The 22831-nt window shown below is 42.3% G+C and overlaps 1 protein-coding gene and 1 long non-coding RNA gene across 2 annotated transcripts in view; one reads left to right on the top strand and one right to left on the bottom strand.

The window, feature by feature from the left end:
* The window catches only part of LOC149457525 (uncharacterized), a 101733-nt gene that overhangs the window by 78585 nt on the left and 317 nt on the right, over positions 1–22831 (bottom strand). The window lies entirely within an intron of this gene.
* Positions 2277–22831, top strand: part of LOC149457524 (sterol 26-hydroxylase, mitochondrial-like) — a 71972-nt gene continuing 51417 nt past the window's right edge. The window contains exon 1 of the mRNA XM_089683570.1: positions 2277–2638. Coding sequence (XP_089539696.1) covers positions 2348–2638 — 291 coding nt within the window. The 5' untranslated portion in view covers positions 2277–2347. The remainder of the gene's footprint in view (positions 2639–22831) is intronic.

Raw genomic sequence — 22831 nt, 5'->3', positions numbered from 1 at the left:
TTCCTCTTCTTCTTCTTCCTTCTCTTCTTATTTTTTTTCTTCTTCTTCCTCTTCTTCTTCTTCCTTCTCTTCTTCTTTTTTTTTTCTTCTTTTTATTTTTTTCTTCTTCTTCTTTTTCTTGCAGGTCGCAGCTCATGCACAGATTTTTTATCGGTAAAAAGATCGGCCGATTTGCCCATCATTGCTGCGAAAATCGGCCGATTGGCAAAATCGGGCAATTTTTTTCCAACTTTACCGTTCAAAAAAATCTGACAAAGTCCAGAAAAACAGCCGACCAATTAACCCATTAATGGTGCGAAAATCGGCCGATTTTTTTTTCAGCCGACAAATTTGCTGATTTTCGACCCATCTATGGCCTGCATAACGCTGGCAATAAAACCTGGAAGCTGATTGGTTTCTATGCAGAGCTGCATCAGGTAGTTTCAGCAACTTCAGATGAGCAAATTTCATACTTACTTTTCAGAAATTTTGCTGTTTTTGCAAATAAGAAAGTATGATAGTTTGGTTCATGTAATGTGACTTTACACTCTCTGGCACTCAAGTAGCGTCAAAGTCGCATTACATAAATGGAACTGTCATACTTTCCTATTAGCAAAAAAAGTTGTTTCAAAGTTGCATCAAAGTCAAAACTTTCCTATTGGCAAAAAGAAAAAAAAAAAAAGCATCAATAAGGCTACGTTCACACTATCGTTGTGTGCAGGCGGCAGAGAGGCGTTTGGGAAGCGTTTTTACCGCTTCCCAAATGCCTCTGCCAATCCTGCACATTACAGCACATGGTGCTGTTCTAACGGGAGCGTTTGCGTCGCGTTGCGTCGTGGCAAAACGGACGCCTCTGGTCGAGTCAGGAGGCGTTGAAGCCTCCTATTCTAGTCTATGGTGCTGCTCCGCAAACGCCCGGCCGGCGTTTGCGGTGCTGTTGCGACGCGGTTGCGGGGCGTTTGTGGAGCAGTAACACCATTCAAACTGCATTATAGGTGTTTGTGGGGCGTTTTTTATGCTCGGCAAACGCCTAGCAACCGCCGCTAAACCGCGCATGCGGCGTTTGCGGAGCATTAAAAAACGCTTCGCAAACGCCAGACCAACGCTTGCCAAACGCTCTAGGGGCATTTGGCAAGCTTTGCTAAAACAGTCAAGTGTGAACAAGCCCTAAGGCTTGGTTCACACCAGGGGCGGACTGACCATTTGGAAACTCAGGCACTGCCCGAGGGCCCGGGGTTAGTAGGGGACCCCATGAGATGCCCCTGGTACCTTTTTCATAGGCATTTTGAGTTTGGGCAAGGACACAGGGGCCCCATGATCCCCTATTGAGGGCCCGGGGTCAGTAGGGGGCCCCATGAGATGCCCCTGGTACCTTTTTCATAGGCTTTTTTGAGTTTGGGCAAGGACACAGGGGCCCCATGATCCCTTATTGCCCGGGGGTCCCATGAGTTGTCAGTCTGCCCCTGGTTCACACCTATGCTTTTTGCTTTTGATCTGTTTTTTGCATTGTGTTTGTTTGTTTTTGTTTTTTTTGTTAAAGTGGAAATTTTATTGCTGGGCAGAAAAAAGAACGCAAAACGTGGCAAAAATGCACTACATGTGTTTCAGCAGCTTCTCTATTGAACTTTATTGTAGCATAAATGCTCTTTTTGCATTTAAAAAAGTCCCTGACCCTTTCCAAAAATGCAGCAGCTCAAAAGATATACATATACACAGAGGTGAACGTGTCCCATAGGAAACCACGTTAAATGGCCTGTAGTGCATTTCTGTAAAAGAGCACTAAAAAAACGCATTGGTGTGAACCAGAGGTAAGACATCAAAAAAGCAACACTTGAGTTTTTTCTGCAGTTCCATTAAAGTCTATTGTACAATAAACGCAATTTACTGCGGGGAAAAAAAGTTCCTGACCCTTTCGAAAAAGCGCACTGGCCCAAACCGCACCGATGTGAACTAGATCCATAGGAAATCATGTTAAATGGACTGCAAACTGGAAAATGCCGTGAAATCCACATTAGTGTGAAAGGGTTTTGCAGATGTTCATATGAAGCAAAGTCTGAGTAAGATTGTAAACACGTATAAAAAAATAAAAAGTCTGTTCACTATTGGACATGTCCTCTTCTTAAAAGATAATTCAAGTGTAACAAATTCACGCGGCTTCTCTCTACAAAGAAGACAAAATGTTTCTTTAGAAGGAAAAGAGCTGCTTAGCTGCAGTTACAATGGAGTTACTCATTTCCCAGCTGGGCTCGCTGTGCGCTTTCCTCCGGCAGTGAAAGTGTTAGAGGGAGTTCCTTGCTGCCCTCTGTGTTCCTGTGTGTTGCATTGTGTAAGGAGCTCTGCAGGCGGCCATCACACAGCTCCAGAAGCCATGATATCTCCTTTCTTCAGGCCTTGGCTCCTGTTCCTGAGCCGGTCCAGGACCCAGTCCTGCAGGGTAGAGTGGATAGGACACAGGCCAGTGACCGGGGTAGAGGGGATACGGTGCAGCGCAGCAAGCAGAGTATGGAGGGTGCAGCACAGAGGAGTGAGCGGAGCTGCAGCAGCTGGGCTAGCGGACAAAAAGGTAAAGACGTTCGATGACTTACCTGGTCCATCGCTGCTCACCAACTTGTACTGGCTCTTCCTCCGGGGCTACATTATGTATTCACACGAGCTACAGGTGAGTGACACTGATCTTTGAATACATGGTGTATCTTACTACCTGTGTGAATGCATGGATAGATATCTCAGAGAACGTCCATGAAGGCAGTATGGAACAGTCAGATGAGTGAATTTTATACTTTCCTGTCTGAAAGTTCAAACAAAATTCTACAAGTTATTATATATACAAGTGCAGCGCTATAAAATATTTGCCAATTTGTGAATTAGCTGGATGCACAAGATACGTTTTTTTGCCCAGTTGGAGGAGTCGTTCTCTTCAGGTGGATCATCGTCCTGTTCCCGGTTATCTAGGATTTACTCTTCCTGCCCAGCTCTGCACCACCCGGGGATCTTCTCTGACCAAGGAAACACCATTTCTACTCTGATGATTACCCCATGAGCATTATGATCTCTACATTGTACTTTTAATGTGCACATCTGGTTAGTGTGCACTTTTACTTCAAGTCACCTTTGCTGGGACTATTTTTATTCACATTTAAACATTGTGTGTTTTTTTTTTTTTATATTTGTATGATATTTTTTAGCGCTGCATTTGTATATATAATTTCATTGTGAGGATTTTTGTTGGTTATCCTGTGTGCCTAGCTGCTTTAATTCCTAAAAAGCGCTCACTTATTTCTTTACTTTATCACAAAATTCTACAAGTGTAAGGCTGGCCATACACTATACAATTTTCTGTCCAATTTCTGCCCAATTTCTTTTAGATTTACCTTCAACTATGTAGTGCAAGGGCCTGCCTAATTGGATACAATTGAAAGTGTTGTTAGGTTTGACCTCCTTTTATATGGTTTTTGGTAAATCTAAACTAAAAATCTCAAGAAAATTGTATAATGTTGGCCAGTCTTATGCAGGCCATAGACGGGGAGAAAAACGGCCGATTTTTCTTTTAAAAAATGAAAAATCGGTCGTTCAAGCGGCCGACGTTACCATCAATGGTAAAAAAAAAATCGGCCGATTTTCATCCCATCTACAGCCGGCAAATAGTGTCCCTGCAGAGAGCTCTGCTATTTCTTTGACAGTTCTTTGAAATTTATAGCGGTTGCAACAATGTATCTATTTGTATCCATTTAGGATACAGATGTTTTTATTCGGAAACAAATAGATACAATGTTGCAACCGCTGTAAATGTCAAGGAACTGTCAAAGAAATAGCGGAGCTCTCTGCAGGGACATGTTTTGCCGTACTGGAATTCCTCTTATTTTTCATCCTTCTTCTTCTTCTGCATCATCATCATCCTCTTCTTCTTCATCATCATCATCCTCTTCTTCTTCATCATCATCATCCTCTTCTTCTTCATCATCATCGTCCTCTTCTTCTTCATCATCATCCTCTTCTTCTTCTTCTTCATCATCCTCTTCTTCTTCATCATCATCATCCTCTTCTTCTTCATCATCATCTTCTTCTTCTTCTTCTTCTTCTTCCTCTTCTTCTTCTTCCTCTTCTTCTTCATCATCATCCTCTTCTTCTTCTTCATCATGATCCTCTTCTTCTTCATCATCATCATCCTCTTCTTCATCATCATCCTCTTCTTCTTCTTCTCCTTCATCATCATCCTCTTCTTCTTCTTCATCATCCTCTTCTTCTTCTTCATCATCATCCTCTTCTTCCTCTTCATCCTCTTCTTCTTCCTCTTCTTCTTTTTCTTCTTTTTGTCTTCCTCTTGCAGGTCACTGCTCATGCGCAGATTTTTTATCGGTAAAAAATCGGCCGATTTGCCCATCATTGCCGCGAAAATCGGCCGATCGGCAAAAACGGCCGTTTTTTCTTCCAACTTTACCGATAAAAAAAATCTGCCAAAATACCGAAAAACGGCCGAACAAATGGCCCACTAACGATCCGAAAATCGGCCGATTTTATTTTCGGCCGAAAAATCGGCCGATTTTCGACCCATCTATGGCCTGCATTAGGCTGGCCATAGATTATACAATTATCTGGAGATTTTTGGTTTAGATTTCCCAAAAACCATATAATAGGACAAATTGGATACAATTGAAAGTGTTTAGATTTGTCCTCCTATTATATGGTTTTTGGGAAATCTAAACCAAAAATCTCAAGAAAATTGTATAATGTTGGCCAGTCTTAGGCTGGCCATACATTATACAATTATCTCCTAGACTGTAAGCTCCAAAGAGCAGGGCCCTCGATCCCCTCATGTTTTGCATTGTATTGTATTGTTCTGTCACATGTTCTGTCCCCCTTTGCAATGTACAGCGCTGAGCGAACTATTGGCGCTTTATAAATACTGTATAATAATAATAATCTGGAGATTTTTGGTTTAGATTTCCCAAAAACCATATAATAGGAAGACAAACTGGATACAACTGAAAGCGTTGTTTAGATTTGTCCTCCTATTATATGCTTTTTGGGAAATCTAAACCAAAAATCTCAAGAAAATTGTATAATGTTGGCCAGTCTCATCACTTGATGATTATTATATTTATTGTTGATTCACATGGCTTATTGCATATATTATATATTTTTTATTAAGGTTGTTATAGAGCGGCACTTTTTTCACTTTAGCATTTTTTTGGGATATATTGGTAGCGCCACATTCTTTTAGATTTTGTTTTGTATTTATATCATGGGTATATGATTTAATGTTGGCAGCTCCTCTTTTTAGTTCATTTATTATATATTTTTTTGGTGCATAGTAGTGTGAGAGGTTCACACCATCCCTGTTAGTTCTTATTTTAGTTTTTCTAATTTTTGTGTTATATATTAGCGCAGGAGGTTCACACCATAATGTTTGGCTAGCCTTCGGTTCCTTGTCTTGCTGTAGGACATCTGAGCTCCAATGTTTGGATGCAAACCGGTTGATGTTACATACACTATATTGCCAAAAGTATTGGGCCCGCCCTCCAAATCATTGGATTCAGGTGTTCCAATCCCCTCCATGGCCACAGGTGTATACAATCAAGCCCCTAGGAATGCAGATTGCTTCTACAAACATTGGTGAAAGAATGGGTCACTCTCAGGAGCTCAGTGACTCCAAGCGTGGTCCCGTGATAGGTGGCCACCTGTGCAATAAGTCCATCCGTGACATTTCCTGGCTACTAAATATTCCACGCTCAACTGTTAGTGGGATTATAACAAAGTGGAAGCAACTGGGAACAACAGCAACTCAGCCACCAAATGGTAGGCCACGTCACATGACAGAGCGGGGACAGCGCATGCTGAAGCGCACAGTGCGCAGAAGTCGCCAAATGTCAATAGCTAAAGACCTCCAAATGTCATGTGGCCTTCAGTTTAGCACATTAGTGGCCTTCAGATTAGCGCAACACTGTGTAGAGAGCTTCATGGAATGGGTTTCCATGGCCGAGCAGCTGCATCCAAGCCTTACATCACCAAGTACAATGCAAAGCGTCGGATGCCGTGGTGTAAAGCACGTCGCCACTGGACTCTAGAGCAGTGGAGACGTGTTCTCTGGAGTAATAAATCATGCTTCTCTGTCTGGCAATCCCATGGATGTGTCTGGGTTTAGCGGTTGCCAGGAGAACGGTACTTGCCTGACTGCATTGTGCCAAGTGTAACGTTTGGTGGAGGGGGTTATGGTGTCGGGTTGTTTTTCAGAGGTTGTGCTTGGCCCCCTAGTTCCAGTGCAGGGACTTCTTAAGGCATCAGCATACCAAGACATTTTGGACAATTTCATGCTCCCAACTTTGTGGGAAGAGTTTGGGGATGGCCCCTTCCTGTTCCAACATGACTGCACACCAGTGCACAAAGCAAGGTCCATAAAGACATGGAGGAGCCAGTTTGGGGTGGAGGAACTTGACTGTCCTGCACAGAGTCCTGACCTCAACCCCATAGAACACCTTTGGGATGAATTAGAGTGGAGACTGTGAGCCAGGCCTCCTCCCCCGACATCAGTGCCTGACCTGACAAATGCTCTTCTGGAAGAATGGTCCAACCTTCCCATAGACACCCTCCTAAACCTTGTGGACGGCCTTCCCAGAAGAGTTGAAGCTGTTATAGCTGCAAAGGGCGGGGCCACCTCAATATTGAACCCTACAGACTAAGACTGGGGGGGCATTAAAGTTCATGTGCGTGTAAAGGCAGGAGGCCCAATACTTGGGGCAATATAGTGTATATATTCATAAACAGTATATCTTGTTCCTCTCCAGAAGAAGACCTTTGACCTGCAAAATTTGTTTGATCCTTCTTTATTAACGCCTTTCAAAGACATTTTAAAGTTGAACAAGACGTTTTGGAAAAGGAAAAACAAGGCTTGTTGGCAGCGAAGAAATCTAGAAAAGTGATGACAGATAAGTCCACGTGGTCCACCATGTCTGCCTCTTATTAATTTTATATTTGTTTTTTTTGGGTTTTTTTACCTTTTTTTCTGAGTATAGATCTGTTTGGCCCAAGCATGTTTAAATTTGCTTATTGGTGACCGTTTTGTTACTTCTGCTGGAAGTCTGTTCCAAGCATCCACTACTCTTTCAGTAAAATAATACTTTCTAACATTAGTTTTGAAGTTTCCTACTGCTAGTTTGAGGTCATGTTTAAAATATTGCTCTACTGAATCGTACTAGCAATATAACCGCTTGATCTCCGGAAGGCTTTACCCCCTTCATGACCAGGCCATTTTACGCTATTCACTTGCTGCCTTTTTTTCCCCCGGGACCCCAGGGCTGATTCCCCCCCGATAAAAATTACCTATGGCCCTGTATGCAAACCAAAGAGTTGACAAAAAGAAAGGTTGATTCTTCGAAATGCTAGGTGTATTTAGCGGTTAAAGTGGTTGTAAAGGCTCAAGGTTTTTTTTACCTTCACGCCTTCTGTGTTTAGCAGTCCCCCCTAACACTTACCCGAGCCCTATCCTGATCCAGCGGTGTCTGAGAACCTCGGTTCTCCGGAGACTCTCACCTCTGATTGGCTCATTGGCTCCCGCGGCTGCCTCAACCAATCAGAAGAGGGAGGGAGCAGAGTTGAGCCACAGCTCTGTGTGTGAATGGACACACAGAGCCACAGCTCGGGAGCACACCTGATCATGTGCCCCCGTAGCAAGCTGCTTGCTACGGGGTCACCCAACAGGAGGGAGGGGCCAGGAGTGCCGGCGAGGGACCCAAGAAAGGGAGGATCCAGGCTGTTCTGTGCAAAACCACTGCACACAGCAGGATATTATGACTTTTTTTTTTTTTTTTTAAATAAAACGAGATTTGAGTATCACTTTAATTCATTTCAACGGCCAGATTAAATGACCCAAAAGCTTGACACGCCTAAATGCGTTACACACTTTTACAAGCTTCAAGTGTTTTTTTTTTTCTGCCAAATTACTGCTGCCAGAAAGAAAGGCTTCTAGAAGAGTTAGGGAATTGTCCTGTGTGTATGAGGCCTTAACCACTTGAGCTCCAGAAAATTTTAGCCATTTCATGATCAGGACATTTTTTTGTTATTCAGTACTGTGCAACTGGCAATCGTGCGGCCGTGCAACACTGTACCTGAATGAAATTTATAGAATTTTTTTTACACAAGCAGAGCTTTCTTCTGTTGGTGTTTGATAATTTTTTTTTAATATGAAAAAATACAACTAATATAACAGCGCCTCCATTTCACCATAAAGTGAAAACTAAACAGTTTAAACCTAATTTACCAATATTAAATATGCAGCTGCCCCTTTAACCTCCTCGGCGGTATGATTATTTTCGATTTTTGGTGCTGAAAGCGGTACCATTTTTTTGCATGGAAATATGTAGTTTTTTTATTGTAGGCTGTAATTTTTAGGAATAACTCACTGAAATCTGTCCGAACAAGAGTCTAGTAAACATCCCGGGGAGGATAAAACTTGAAACACGAAATCATAAATTATAATTTAACCTCCTCGGCGGTATGATTCTTTCCGATTTTTGGTGCTGAAAGCGGTACCATTTTTTTGCATGGAAATATGTATTTTTTTTATTTTAGGCCTGTAATTCTTAGGAATAACTTACTGAAATCTGTCCGAACAAGAGTCTAGTAAACATCCCGGGTATGATAAAATTTGAAACACGAAATCATAAATTATAATTTAATAAATAATCATAAAAAATAATAATATAATAATAATACATTTAATTCAATAATATAATCAAACCAAAAACACTGAAATGTGAAATATAGCGCCAAGTTAGCACATTGCTGAGCAAAGTTGCAGAATCGTTTTCAGTGTCTGATGACGATTTTCCCCACAAATCATTATCACTCAATTCTGCAAGTGGTTCTGATTTACTATCGCTGTTCTCCTAGCTGATCTAAAACCGCTTTTGACCTACAGGGACGCTTTTTGGACGCCATGGACGTTTCTCAGTTTCCAGGCAGAAAGAATAGACAAAATGCAGGCAGGGCGCAGGACAAAGCATTAGGGACAAGATGTATGTGAAATGGGTTGAGACAGCAATGTTTTACTATGTAAAATGTAAAAAAAACAAAAACATTTTTTAAAATTTTTAAATTTCCCGCCACCAGCGGCGCCCGTACGCCCTGACGTCACAGGGACAGGACACAGAAGCCGGATGCCGGCATCGGCCGGAGGAGATGGCCAGGGACGCTGCAGGGGACACATCGCAGGAGCGCAGGGTAAGGTAAGTGAAGAACAAATGCCGGAGCAGTGCCGCATGGTATTCCCGAGTGTAGCTCGGGGTTACCGTTTGTGGTACTGAAATGTTACCCCGAGCTACACTCGGGAATACCGCCAAGGAGGTTAATAAATAATCATAAAAAATAATAATATAATAATAAATTTAATTCATTAATATAATCAAACTAAAAACACTGAAGTTTGAAATACAGAGGCAAATTCGCACATCGCTGAGCAAAGTCGCAGAATCGTTTTCAGTGTCTGATGAGGAATTTCCCCCACGAATCATTATCACTCAATTCTGCAAGAGGTTCTGATTTACTATCGCTGTTCTCTAGCCGGTCTAAAACCGCTTTTGACATAAAGGGACGCTTTTTGGACGCCATGGACTTTTCTAAGTTTCCAGGCAGAAAGAACAGTCAAAATGTAGGCAGGGCGCCGGACAAAGCACTCGGGACAAAATATATGTGAAATGCATTGAAAAAGCAATGTTTTACTATATAAAAGAATCATTTTTTAAAAATTTCAAATTTGCCGCTCGTACGTCCCTACGTCACAGGGACCAGAAGCTGGATGCCGGAGGAGATGGCCGGGGACGCTGCAGGGGACACATCAAGGGAGCGAAGGACATGGTAAGCGCTGCAGGGAATCCCTGAGCAACGCCGCATGGTAAGCCTGAGTGTAGCTCGGGGTTACCGCTTTTGGTATTGAAATTTTACCCCGAGCTACACTCGGGAATACCGCCAGGGGGGTTAAGTGTGAATATACTAAAAAGTAAACTCAATATAAATCCATTATATCTAAATTGGTAAACAATTAAATGTTATACAGTCAGCTTAAAAACGTAAGAAAGTCCAATGATGTACAATTTGCCCACATATCACAGTGTGGTGTGGCTGTAAACTAGTAAAATTTCATTTAAATCGTTTTAAGAACGTTCATTCAATTTTCTAATCGTAACAGAGTCAAATCATCATTTTCTTTTGACCTCACTGGTGAGAAAATTTGAAGTTGCACTTTCCAAAAAGGGGCCATTTGGTGGATATTTGTACTGTTCTGGCATTTTCGGACCTCAAGAAATAAGATAAGCTGTCAGTACATCAGGATTGATTAATTTTTATATATATATCCCATAGTTTGTGAACTCTATAACCATCCTACAGACTAAATAATAAACACTGATTTAGGTTATTTTCACCAAAGAAATGTAGCAGGATACATTTTACCCTAAAGAAAGATTATTTATTTGCAAAATTTTAAACAGGTTATTTTTTTTCCAAACTTTTCGGCCTTTTTTCGTTTTAGTAAAAAAAAAAGTAAAAATCCAGTAGGGATTAATACCACCAAAAGAAAGTTCTATTTGTGTGAAAAAAAATATAAAAATGTAATGGGGGTACATTGTTGCATGACTGTGCAATTCATTCAAAGGTGGCGCTGAGTTTTAAAAGTTTTAGGCTAGGGTCACACCTATGAAGCATGGCAGTATTAACCTCCTTGGCGGTATTCCCGAGTGTAGCTCGGGGTAAAATAAAATTTCAGTACCAAGAGCGGTAACCCCGAGCTACACTCAGGCTTACCATGCGGCGTTGCTCAGGGAGACCCTGCAGCACTTACCTTGTCCTTCGCTCCCGCGATGTGTCCCCTGCAGCGTCCCCGGCCATCTCCTCCGGCCGATGCCGGCATCCGGCTTCTGTGTTCCGGTCCCTGTGACGTCGGGATGTACAAGCGGCAAATTTGAAATTTTTAAAAAATTTCATTTTTTTTAAAATGATTATTATATAGTATAACATTACTGTATCCAACCATTTCACATACATTTTGTCCCTACTGCTTTGTCCAGCGCCCTGCCTGCATTTTTACTGTTCTTTCTGCCTGGAAACTTAGAAACGTCCATGGCGTCCAAAAAGCGTCCCTTTAGGTCAAAAGCGGTTTTAGACCGGCTAGAGAACAGCGATAGTAAATCAGAACCACTTGCAGAATTGAGTGATAATGATTCGTGGGGGAAATTCGTCATCAGACACTGAAAACGATTTTGCGCCTTTGCTCAGCGATGTGCGAATTTGCCTCTGTATTTCAAATTTCAGTGTTTTTGGTTTGATTATATTATTGAATTAAATATATTATTATTATATTATTATTTTTTATGATTATTTATTAAATTATAATTTATGATTTCGTGTTTCAAGTTTTATCATACCCGGGATGTTTACTAGACTCTTGTTCGGACAGATTTCAGTGAGTTATTCCTAAAAATTACAGCCTACAATAAAAAACTACATATTTCCATGCAAAAAAATGTACCGCTTTCAGCACAAAAAATCGGAAGTAATCAGACCGCCAAGGAGGTTAAAAGCACAATTCACTATAAAAACTGTTTGTTTAATTTTTTATAATTTCAACGCACGCTTGGGCACATGCATTTGTCACTTATGACACAAGGATTTGCACTTTTTTTATGTATATTTGGTATTTATTGCAGTATATCTGTTATTACGCACAATGATATATGTTTATGGTATACATGTACTTATAACACTAATATATTAGAGCATTATTTGTGTGCTGCATATACACTTTTTCATTTATTTACTGTATGTGGGAACAGATTCTATGCAGGTAGCACAATACTGTATAATCATATTAACACCATACTGTGCTGAGGTTTTTTCTATATATTCACACCTATGCAGTTTACGTTTGATCCATTTCTGCAATGCTTTTTGCGGTGCATTTTTCATTTTTGCACATGTAGTTTTGACGCGTCTTTGGTGCGTTTGCATTTTTTTTCCATCTTGTTGCTGAGCAGATTAAAATACAAAATTCATCAGAAATGCATTACTCTGCAGCATCTCTATTGAAGTCTATCAAACGAAAAACGCAACATTTTGGGTTTAAAAAAGTCCCTGACCCTTTCCAAAAAACGCACCGGGTGAAAACGCAGAGATATGAACCTGTCCCATAGGAAATCATGTTAAATGAACTGCTGTGCGTTTCTGCAAAATGCAAAGGAAAACGCTTAGGTGTGAACCTAGACTTAATCATGCTCCTTTCCTTTCTTTAAGATTGGACATATTATATTGTCAGATTCAAGATGAATACTGTAGCGCTCACCCCCGAAGGAGCCGCTGAAATTAACGGTCACTTCTGTCCTTCAGTGATGAAATATATATATATACACACTTGCAAGAAAAAGTATGTGAACCCCTTGGGATTACGTGGAGTTTTGCATGAATTGGGCATAAAATGTGCTCTGAACGTCATCTAAGTCACAACAATAGAAGAACACAGTCTGCTGAACATAATACTACACAAACATTAGATGTTGCCATGGTTTAATTGCACATAACATGTAAACATTCACAGTGCAGGGAGGAAAAAGTATGTGAACCTTTGGACTTAATAACTGGTTGACCCTCCTTTGGCAGCAATAACCTCAACCAAACATTTCCTGTAGTTGCAGATCAGACCTGCACAACGATCTGGAGTAATTTTGGACCACTCCTCTTCACAAAACTGTTTCAGTGTAGCAATATTCTTGGGATGTCTGGTGTGAATCGCTCTCTTAAGGTCCTGCCACAGCATTTCAATGGGGTTGAGGTCAGGACTCTGACTGGGCCACTCCAGAAGGCGTATTCCGTGCTGTTGCAGCCATTGTTTTGTTGAATTACTTGTATGCTTTGGGTCATTGTCCTGTTGCATCACCCATCCTCTGCGGAGCTTCAGTTGGCGGACAGATGGTCGTACGTTTTCCTGCAAAATGTCTTGATAAACTCTGGAATTCATTTTCCCATCAATGACAACAATCCGTCCAGGCCCTGAGGCAGCAAAGCAGCCCCAAACCATGATGCTCCCTCCGCCATGTTTTACAGTGGGGATGAGGTTTTGATGTTGGTGTGCTGTGCCTTTTTTTCTCCACACATAGTGTTGTGTGTTCTTCCCAAACAACTCAATCTTGGTTTCATCTGTCCACAGTATGTTTTGCCAGTAGTGCTGTGGAACATCCAGGTGCTCTTTTGCAAACTTCAAACGTGCTGCAATATTCTTTTTGGACAGCAATGGCTTCCTCCGTGGTGTCCTCCCATGTACTCTATTCTTGTTTAATGTTTTCCTTATTGTAGATGTGTCAACAAAAATGTTAGCATGTGCCAGAGATTTCTGTAGGTCTTTAGCTGACACTCTGGGATTCTTCTTTACCTCATGCAGCATTCTGCGCTGTGCTCTTGCAGTCATTTTTACAGGACGACCACGCCTAGGGAGAGTAGCAACAGTGCTAAACTTTCTCCATTTGTAGACAGTCTGTCTTACCGTGGACACATGAACATCAAGGCTTTTGGAGATACTTTTGTAACCCTTTCCAGCTTCATGCAAGTCAACAATTCTTGATCGTAGGTCTTCTGAGAGCTCTTTTCTGCGAGGCATGGTTCACATCAGACAGTGCTTCTTGAAACCAGTAAACCCAAAACAGGTGTGTGTTTTTTAAGGGCAGGACAGCTGTCAGCAACACATCCAATATCATCACACTGATTGGAATCAAGGTTGGCTCACTCCTGGCTCCAATTAGCTCTGGGAGACGTCATTAAGCTAGGGCCTCACATACTTTTTCCTCCCTGCACTGTGAATGTTTACATGTTATGTGCAATTAAACCATGGCAACATCTAATGTTTGTGTAGTATTATGTTCAGCAGACTGTGTTCTTCTATTGTTGTGACTTAGATGACGTTCAGAGCACATTTTATGCCCAATTCATGCAAAACTCCACGTAATCCCAAGGGGTTCACATACTTTTTCTTGCAACTGTGTAGATATGTATATATATATATATGTGTGTGTATATGTATATGTGTATATATATATATATATATATATATATATATATATATATAATATATATTAGATCCACAGCACACCAGTACACCTTATGGGAAGTTTTAGAACAGGTTTAATAAGACAGGTAAAACTCTGCAAATAGACTGCAAATTAACTTGGAAATAGCAGTTAAATGCACTGAATGCACAAACCTTCTATAATTGGCACAATAACATCAATAAACACAATATTCATGTATATACGGATATACGGTAGTTATAGATCAGTATTAACCTCCTGCAACTATAGCAGCAACATGTCCCCAGCTAAACTGACGCCTCTTTAGGGTCAGTCCCAAATTCACTTGTATACTGTGGGGTTGTAACACTGTGTGAGTCTATGTGTTGCACAGGCCTGTGTCAGTGAATCGGTGGAGCGCTCTTAAGGACTGACATGTCACTGGTTAGCAGTTGCTCACCCCATCCACGAAGAACAGTCTCCAGGGGTTAGCTCCTTGAAGGGATGATGAATGGGACTCTCTCTCTGACTAGTGTTTCCTGTTGTCAGGTGCCTTACCTGGGATGGTCACACGCCTCCTCTGCGATTTCCAACACCTCTCTCTACGGTGGGAGATGTTGTTGCTGTCGATAACTGCCATCGCGGGTGACTGGTACCAATGATCACAGTTGTGCTGTTCTGGAAACAGTGTCCGTGTACTTCAACAGTAGGTGCTGCAGACTAACTCCCACATGTCCTCTGCAAAGGCACACATCGCTCACCTACCCCCCCCCCCCCCCCTTACAAAGCATCCTGGTCTTGTAGTCCTGTGCAGTATAAAGTTCCATTGTCTGCCTCTGTGATGAAACTGCAACTCCCACAAACGCTCCAGTACTGCTGAGAGCTGAGCCAATCAAATCAAGACATGCAGCCTTGAAAGGGAAACAGCAATGGTCCCGCTACAATACCAACATTTGTTATGTAAAACTACTTCTTGATATCACTCGCTTGTTATATTTTAACATTTTCTTTAAGGAGATATAATTAAAAAAATGTTTATATGTATATTTACACCATATCTTGGTTCTAAATCAATTGTTGTTAGCCTGATAAAAAACATGACCGCTGTTGGTACTGGTAATTTATTGGGGTGTTTTGTACTGGAAACCAAACATAAAAGTCCCTTTTTGGCATAAAGTTTAAAATACCGTATTTTTTGCTCCATAAGACTCACCTAGGTTTTAGAGGAGGAAAACAAGAAAAAAAATATTTTGAACCAATGGACTGCAGACATAGTACAGGAGATGACCAGAGACTGCGGATGTACTACAGGAGATGACCAGAGACTGCGGACAGTATAGGGGATGACCAGAGACTGCGGACATAGTACAGGAGATGGACCAGAGACTGCGGACACAGTACAGGAGATGACCAGAGACTGCAGACATAGTACAGGAGATGACCAGAGACTGCGGACACAGTACAGGGGATGACCAAGAGACTGCGGACAGTACAGAGGATGACCAAGAGACTGCAGACAGTACAGGAGATGACCAGAGACTGCGGACAGTATAGGGGATGACCAGAGACTGCGGACATAGTACAGGAGATGGACCAGAGACTGCGGACACAGTACAGGAGATGACCAGAGACTGCGGACACAGTACAGGAGATGACCAGAGACTGCGGACACAGTACAGGAGATGACCAGAGACTGCGGACACAGTACGGGAGATGACCAGAGACTGCGGACACAGTACGGGAGATGACCAGAGACTGCGGACACAGTACAGGGGATGACCAGAGACTGCGGACACAGTACAGGGGATGACCAGAGACTGCGGACACAGTACAGGGGATGACCAGAGACTGCGGACACAGTACAGGGGATGACCAGAGACTGCGGACACAGTACAGGGGATGACCAGAGACTGCGGACACAGTACAGGGGATGACCAGAGACTGCGGACACAGTACAGGGGATGACCAGAGACTGCGGACACAGTACAGGGGATGACCAGAGACTGCGGACACAGTACAGGGGATGACCAGAGACTGCGGACACAGTACAGGGGATGACCAGAGACTGCGGACAGTACAGGGGATGACCAGAGACTGCGGACAGTACAGGGGATGACCAGAGACTGCGGACAGTACAGGGGATGACCAGAGACTGCGGACAGTACAGGGGATGACCAGAGACTGCGGACAGTACAGAATATGACCAGAGACTGCGGACAGTACAGGGAATGACCAAGAGACTGCGGACCTTTGGAGAGGGAGGGGGAGCGGGTACCTGAATCTGACAGGTACCCACTCCCACTTCCGCGGAGTTGTCCTTCCTTTAGTGTGAGCACCCGGCTGACAGCCGGGTGTCCACTGCACATGCGCAATAAGTGCTGCGCTTTGTGATTGGTCCAGAGTCTTCTGGGTCCTGTCATGTGTCCCAGAAGATGCCATACCATTCACAAAGCGCAATGCTTGTTACGCATGCGCAGTGGGCACCCGGCTGTCACAGTCGAGTGCCCGCACTAAACATGCCTGTACAGTGCTGGACCGAGGAACAGGTAAGGTTCTGCTGCAGAGAAGAGACGAGTGGCCGGCCCAATATTCTGACACGGCGGTGAGAATATTAAACCAGCTGCTCCATAAGACGCACTGACATTTCCCCCCTTTTTTGGGGGGGAAAAAAGTGCGTCTTATGGAGTGAAAAATACGGTAAATTTAAACCATAAACGTTGGTCAGAGTATTTTACTCATGTTGGAATCATTCCATGTGTACAGCTATTAGTACAACTCGCTGTATTATAATTATAATTATAATTATGGGACGGGGTGACACCAGTTTCAGCAAGTGTTTGCATGTTGCTTTATCAGCACCCTGTAAACTGCTTCACCTCGCTGTGGAAATTCTGCAATTTGAATTTATCTTCATGGCTCTACTGACATTAAAGAATATGTAAACCCAACATTTCATAACCCTGATATGTGCCTGCTGTACCATGTACATGTATGAAAAACCCGATATCTTTCTATTGTTTCCTTTGTGTGAAATCCCTGGTGTTCCTGTCAGTCCCTTTTGCTTTCCTATTAAAAACTGACCACACCAAGCATGAGAGCACAGTGTGGTCAGTTCTCTAGCTGTGCTTAGAACTCAGCCTGCTCTCCAATTATCAGACTTGCCCTGACACCCCCCCCCTTGCACAGCCATTCACTAGGAAGACCAGTGTGATGCTGTTTCTCCACCCTCACCTCTCTATGCAGCTGCGAACAGAGGAAATGTGATCAATTATACACCGTGTTCCAAATTATTATGCAAATGATATTTTTCTCATTTACCTAAATAATTGATGTAAATAACAGTCAGCATAATTCTCAGGTTATCAACTATAAGAGTACAATTCACATTTTATTGAACAAACCTCCTAATGATAACAGGATTTTTGTTCCAAATTATTCCGCACAGTAAGTTTCAAAACACTTTATAGGTTGTAAAGAACTGAAAATTGTCATTTGTTGTGTTTGCAGCATATTTACTGAAATCAAAAGCTATTTCAATCAAACTTTTAACAACATTTTAACTTTTTAAACATTTGAACCGGTCACGTTACATTGTAACATAGGACCCTTTATCTGATAGCAGATCACAAGTCTTGCATCCATTGAACTTGGGAGTTTTTGGACAGTTTCTGCTTGAATTTGTTTGCAAGATGTCAGAATAGCCTCCCAGAGCTGCAGTTTGGATGTAAACTGCCTCCCACCCTCATAGATCTTTTGCTTGAGGATGCTCTAAAGGTTCTCAATAGGATTGAGGTCAGGGGAGGATGGAGGCCACACCATGACTTTCTCTCCTTTTATCCCCATGGCAGCCATTGATGCAGAGGTATTCTTTGCAGCATGAGATGGTGCATTGTCATGCATGAGGATGATTTTATTACAGAAAGCATAGTTCTTCCTTCTGTACCAGGGAATAATGTAGTCAGTCATAAACTCCACATACTTTGCAGAGGTCATCTTTACACCTTCGGGGACCCTAAAGGGGCCGACCAGCTCTGTTTCCATGATTCCAGCCCAAAGCATGACTCCACCACCGCCTTGCTGACGTCGCATCCTTCTTGGAACAGGGTGGCCGTCCACCAACCATCCGCTACTTCATCCATCTGGACCATCCAGGGTTGCACGGCACTCATCAGTGAACAAGACTGCTTGAAAATTAGTCTTCATGTATTTTTCTGCCCAATGCAGCCATTTCTGCTTGTGAGCATTGGTTAGTGGTGGCCAATAGAAGGTTTATGCACAGTTGCAAGACTCTGGAGGACTCTACACCTTGATGTCCGTGGGACTCCAGAGGCACCAGCAGCTTCAAATATCTGTTTGCTGCTATGTAATGGTATTTTAGCAGCTGCTCTCTTGATCCGATGCATGGATCTGGCAGAAATCTTCCTCAATGTGCCTTTATCTGCACCAACCCGTCTGTGCTCTGAATCAGCCACAAATCTCTTAATAGTGTGATGATCACGCTTAAGTTTTCGTGAAATATCGAATGTTTTCATACCTCGTCCAAGGCATGGAACTATTTCACTCTTTTCGGCAGCAGAGAGATCCTTTTTCTTCCCCATATTGCTTGAAAATGGTGCTCTGCTTAATAATGTGGAACGCCCTCCTTTAGTAGTTTTTCCTTAAATTGGGCTCACCGGCCAATCTAATTATCACAGGTGTCCGAGATTGTTTTCAGTGATCAAAAGAGCCCTGACACACAATGCCATCCATGAGTTACACTGAAAAACAAAATATTTCATCTTTGTGACATAGAATTTGCATAATAATTTGGAACACGGTGTATAAAAAGGGAGAAAAATTTATTTATTTTATGTTTTTATACCTTTATTTTGAACTGAATGGGTTGTTCTACAAGTTTAATGATCTTTAAGGCCTCATGCATACAGGATGTTTTCCTAACCCTTCTAGAAGTCTCTCCCCCCCCCCCCCCCCCCAAAAAAAAAGTCCAACTCTTTCCCAGTATAGTTCTCCCATTTCCCAGTATATCTCTCCTCCTCTTCTTCCCCAGTAAAGTTCTCCCCCTCTAGTACAGCTTTCCTCCACCCAGTACAGCTCTGCCCCCCTGCACAGCCATGCAAAGCAGTGTACAGGAGCGGACAGGGAGGAGAACTGTTTTGTTTACCAACAGTTCCCCCCCCCCCCTTTCCGGCAGAAATGCTCGGATATCACCAGCCAGGATCTGGTGATTGACAGCTGTGGACGCGTATGGCGCCCCTTACCCGGAAATGCTAAATCACGTACATATTCGTGATTTTGCGAACCCGTGCCACCCTGTAGCAGTATATCTGCTATAGGACGGACGGGAAACGGTTAAAGGTGGAAAAAGTTCTGAAATTATTTATCTTTGTCTCATTTTTTTACATCACAGAAACCTGACATTTTAACAGGGGTGTGTAGACTTTTTATATCCATAACATTAGACATGTGCAGTTCATTTCGTTCCGAATCGGAATTCAGATGGAATTTTCGTTATTCTGACACTTTGATGTATGTGAATTTCCAAATTACAATAGTAACAAATTTAAATGAATCTGAAATTACGAAATGAAATTTCGTCTGAAATAACGAATTATCTGACTTTGAATCGCATTCGAAAAAAATGCGAAAACTAACTTGAATTTGAAAACAAATTTAAAACGTAAACATATTGCTATTGCGGACTTCCTTCAAAGACTGTTTGTATTAGAATATAGCCGTCATCCAAATTTCATTAAGAAAAGAGTAGAATAAAACAGAATAGAATAGAAAATAAAAGAATAGATTAGTACAACAGAGAATATAGTTGTCTTCAAAATTCAAATAGAATAAATAAAATAGAAATATAGCTGTCTTTCGAATTCTTAAATTTGAATAGCATAAAATAAATATAGCCATATTTCGAATAAAATAGAAAATAATAGAATAAAACAGAATGGAAGAGAAAAAGAATATAAAATAATAGTATTATTATTATTATTAATATTATACAGTATTTATAAAGCGCCAATAGTTCACTCAGCGCTGTACATTACAAAGGGGGACAGAACATGTGACAGAACAATACCAATACAATGCAAAACATGAGGGGATCGAGGGCCCTGCTCTTTGGAGCTTACAATCTAGGAGGGAGGGGATGGTGGCACAGGAGGAGATAGCTGTGGGGGGTGGAGTGGTAGGAAGAGTGGAGGAGGTCAGCAAGTTAGCAGGGGGTGAGGTAGGCTTCCCTGAAGAGATGGGTTTTCAGGGTGCGCCTAAAGGAGAGGAGAGTAGGTGATAATCTGATGGGTTGGGGAAGGGAGTTCCAGAGGATGGGTGACACCCTGGAGAAGTCCTGGAGGCGGGCATGGGAGGAGGAGACCAGGGAACTAGAGAGAAGGAGGTCTTGTGAGGAGTGGAGTGTGCGTGTTGGGCGGTACTTGGATATTAGGTCAGTGATGTAGTTCGGGGCAGTATGGTGGACAGCTTTGTACGTCAGCGTTAGGATTTTAAATTTGATCCGTTGCGCAATCGGAAGCCAGTGGAGGGATTGGCAGAGGGGGGTGGCGGAAATGGAGCAGTTGGAAAGGTGAATGAGTCTGGCAGCCGTATTCAGGATCGACTGAAGCGGGGATAGTATAGAAAAAAATGTGTTACAATAGAATGAATATAGCCATTGTGACGGGAGTCACTTTGGGTGGGGGGCCCATGGAACCCAGCTCACTTTGAAAAGGTGGGGAGACCCCTGTCTCAGCTCCCCATATTCCTCTCATGTGTAAGTCACTCTGTGCCTGTTAGGGATACAGGGTGATCTGTCCTAATATTAGGGTGGGGGTTGTGGATTGTTTAATGCCATGTAGTTGCATCCCATTGTTCTATTGTGTGTCTTGTTTGGGAGCAAACTATTATGGGATGTATATGTTTGTGTATTGGCTTGGTGGGGGGGGGGGGTGTCTCCAGCAGCCCTCCCTTCTGATGGGACTGTCTGCTGGTGTGTCTCTTGTTACTAAATGTAGATTGCCCCACCCTGTGTCATTATGTAGGGAGGGGGGTTGTTCTCTTGAATGTATATATCTTGTATCTGTGTTAAAATAAAGTAGTCTATTTCCTGGTTTTATTTCAAGACTGGTGTCCAGTCTTGTTTGGTGGGCTGCGGTGTCTGTGGTCGGTGTTCGGATGGGGAAGTGGTATTATAACAGAAGTAAGTTGTCCCTAGTATGTGTATGTATGAATGTGAGTTAGGGACCTTAGATTGTACACCCCTTGAGGGTTAAGGACCTTAGATTGTACGCCCCTTGAGGGTTAGGGACCTTAGATTGTACGCCCCTTGAGGGTTAGGGACTGATGTGAATGTATAATATATACAGTGGGGATCGAAAGTTTGGGCACCCCAGCTAAAAATTTGTATTAATGTGCGTAAAGAAGCCAAGGAAAGATGGAAAAATCTCCAAAAGGCATCAAATTACAGATTAGACATTCTTATAATATGTCAACAAAAGTTAGATTTTATTTCCATCATTTACACTTTCAAAATAACAGAAAACAAAAAAATGGTGTCTGCAAAAGTTTGGGCACCCTGCAGAATTTATAGCATGCACTGCCCCCTTCGCCAAGCTGAGACCTGCCAGTGTCATGGATTGTTCTCAATCATCATCTGGGAAGACCAGGTGATGTCAATCTCAAAGGTTTTAAATGCCCAGACTCATCTGACCTTGCCCCAACAATCAGCACCATGGGTTCTTCTAAGCAGTTGTCTAGAAAACTGAAACTAAAAACAGTTGACGCTCACAAAGCTGGAGAAGGCTATAGGAAGATAGCAAAGCGTTTTCAGATGTCAATATCCTCTGTTTGGAATATAATTAAGAAATGGCAGTCATCAGGAACAGTGGAAGTTAAAGCAAGATCTGGAAGACCAAGAAAAATATCAGACAGAACAGCTCGCAGGATTGTGAGAAAAACAATTCAAAACCCACGTTTGACTGCACGATCCCTCCAGAAAGATCTGGCAGACACTGGAGTTGTGGTACACTATTCCACTATAAAGAGATACTTGTACAAATATGGTCTTCATGGAAGAGTCATCAGAAGAAAACCTCTTCTACGTCCTCACCACAAAAATCATCGTTTGAACTTTGCAAATGAACATATGGACAAGCCTGATGCATTTTGGAAACAAGTTCTGTGGACCGATGAGGTTAAAATTGAACTTTTTGGCCGGAATGAGCAAAGGTACGTTTGGAGAAGAAGGGGCACAGAATTTAATGAAAAGAACCTCTGTCCAACTGTTAAGCATGGGGTTGGATCAATCATGCTTTGGGGTTGTGTTGCAGCCAGTGGCACAGGGAACATCTCACGAGTAGAAGGAAAAATGGATTCAATAAAATTTCAGCAAATTTTGGATGGTAACTTGATGCCAGCTGTGAAAAAGCTGAAGGTAAAGAGAGGATGGCTTCTACAAATGGATAATGATCCTAAACACACCTCGAAATCCACGGGGGATTACATCAAGAGGCGTAAACTGAAGGTTTTGCCACGGCCTTCACAATCTCCTGACCTCAACATAATTGAAAATCTATGGATAGACCTTAAAAGAGCAGTGCGTGACAGACAGCCCAGAAATCTCAAAGAACTGGAAGACTTTTGTAAGGAAGAATGGGCAAAGATACCTCAAACAAGAATTGAAAGACTCTTGGCTGGCTACAAAAAGCGTTTACAAGCTGTGATACTTGCTAAAGGGGGCAGTACAAGATATTAACTCTGCAGGGTGCCCAAACTTTTACAGACGCCATTTTTTTGTTTTCTGTTATTTTGAAAGT

The sequence above is a fragment of the Staurois parvus genome, unplaced genomic scaffold (assembly GCF_062004578.1).
Source record: "Staurois parvus isolate SC_StPar_1 unplaced genomic scaffold, SC_StPar_1.0 ptg000315l, whole genome shotgun sequence".
NCBI classification, from domain to species: Eukaryota; Metazoa; Chordata; class Amphibia; order Anura; family Ranidae; genus Staurois; species Staurois parvus.
The sequence above is the reverse complement of the archived record's forward strand: the minus strand, read 5'-3'. Positions and strand labels throughout refer to the sequence as shown.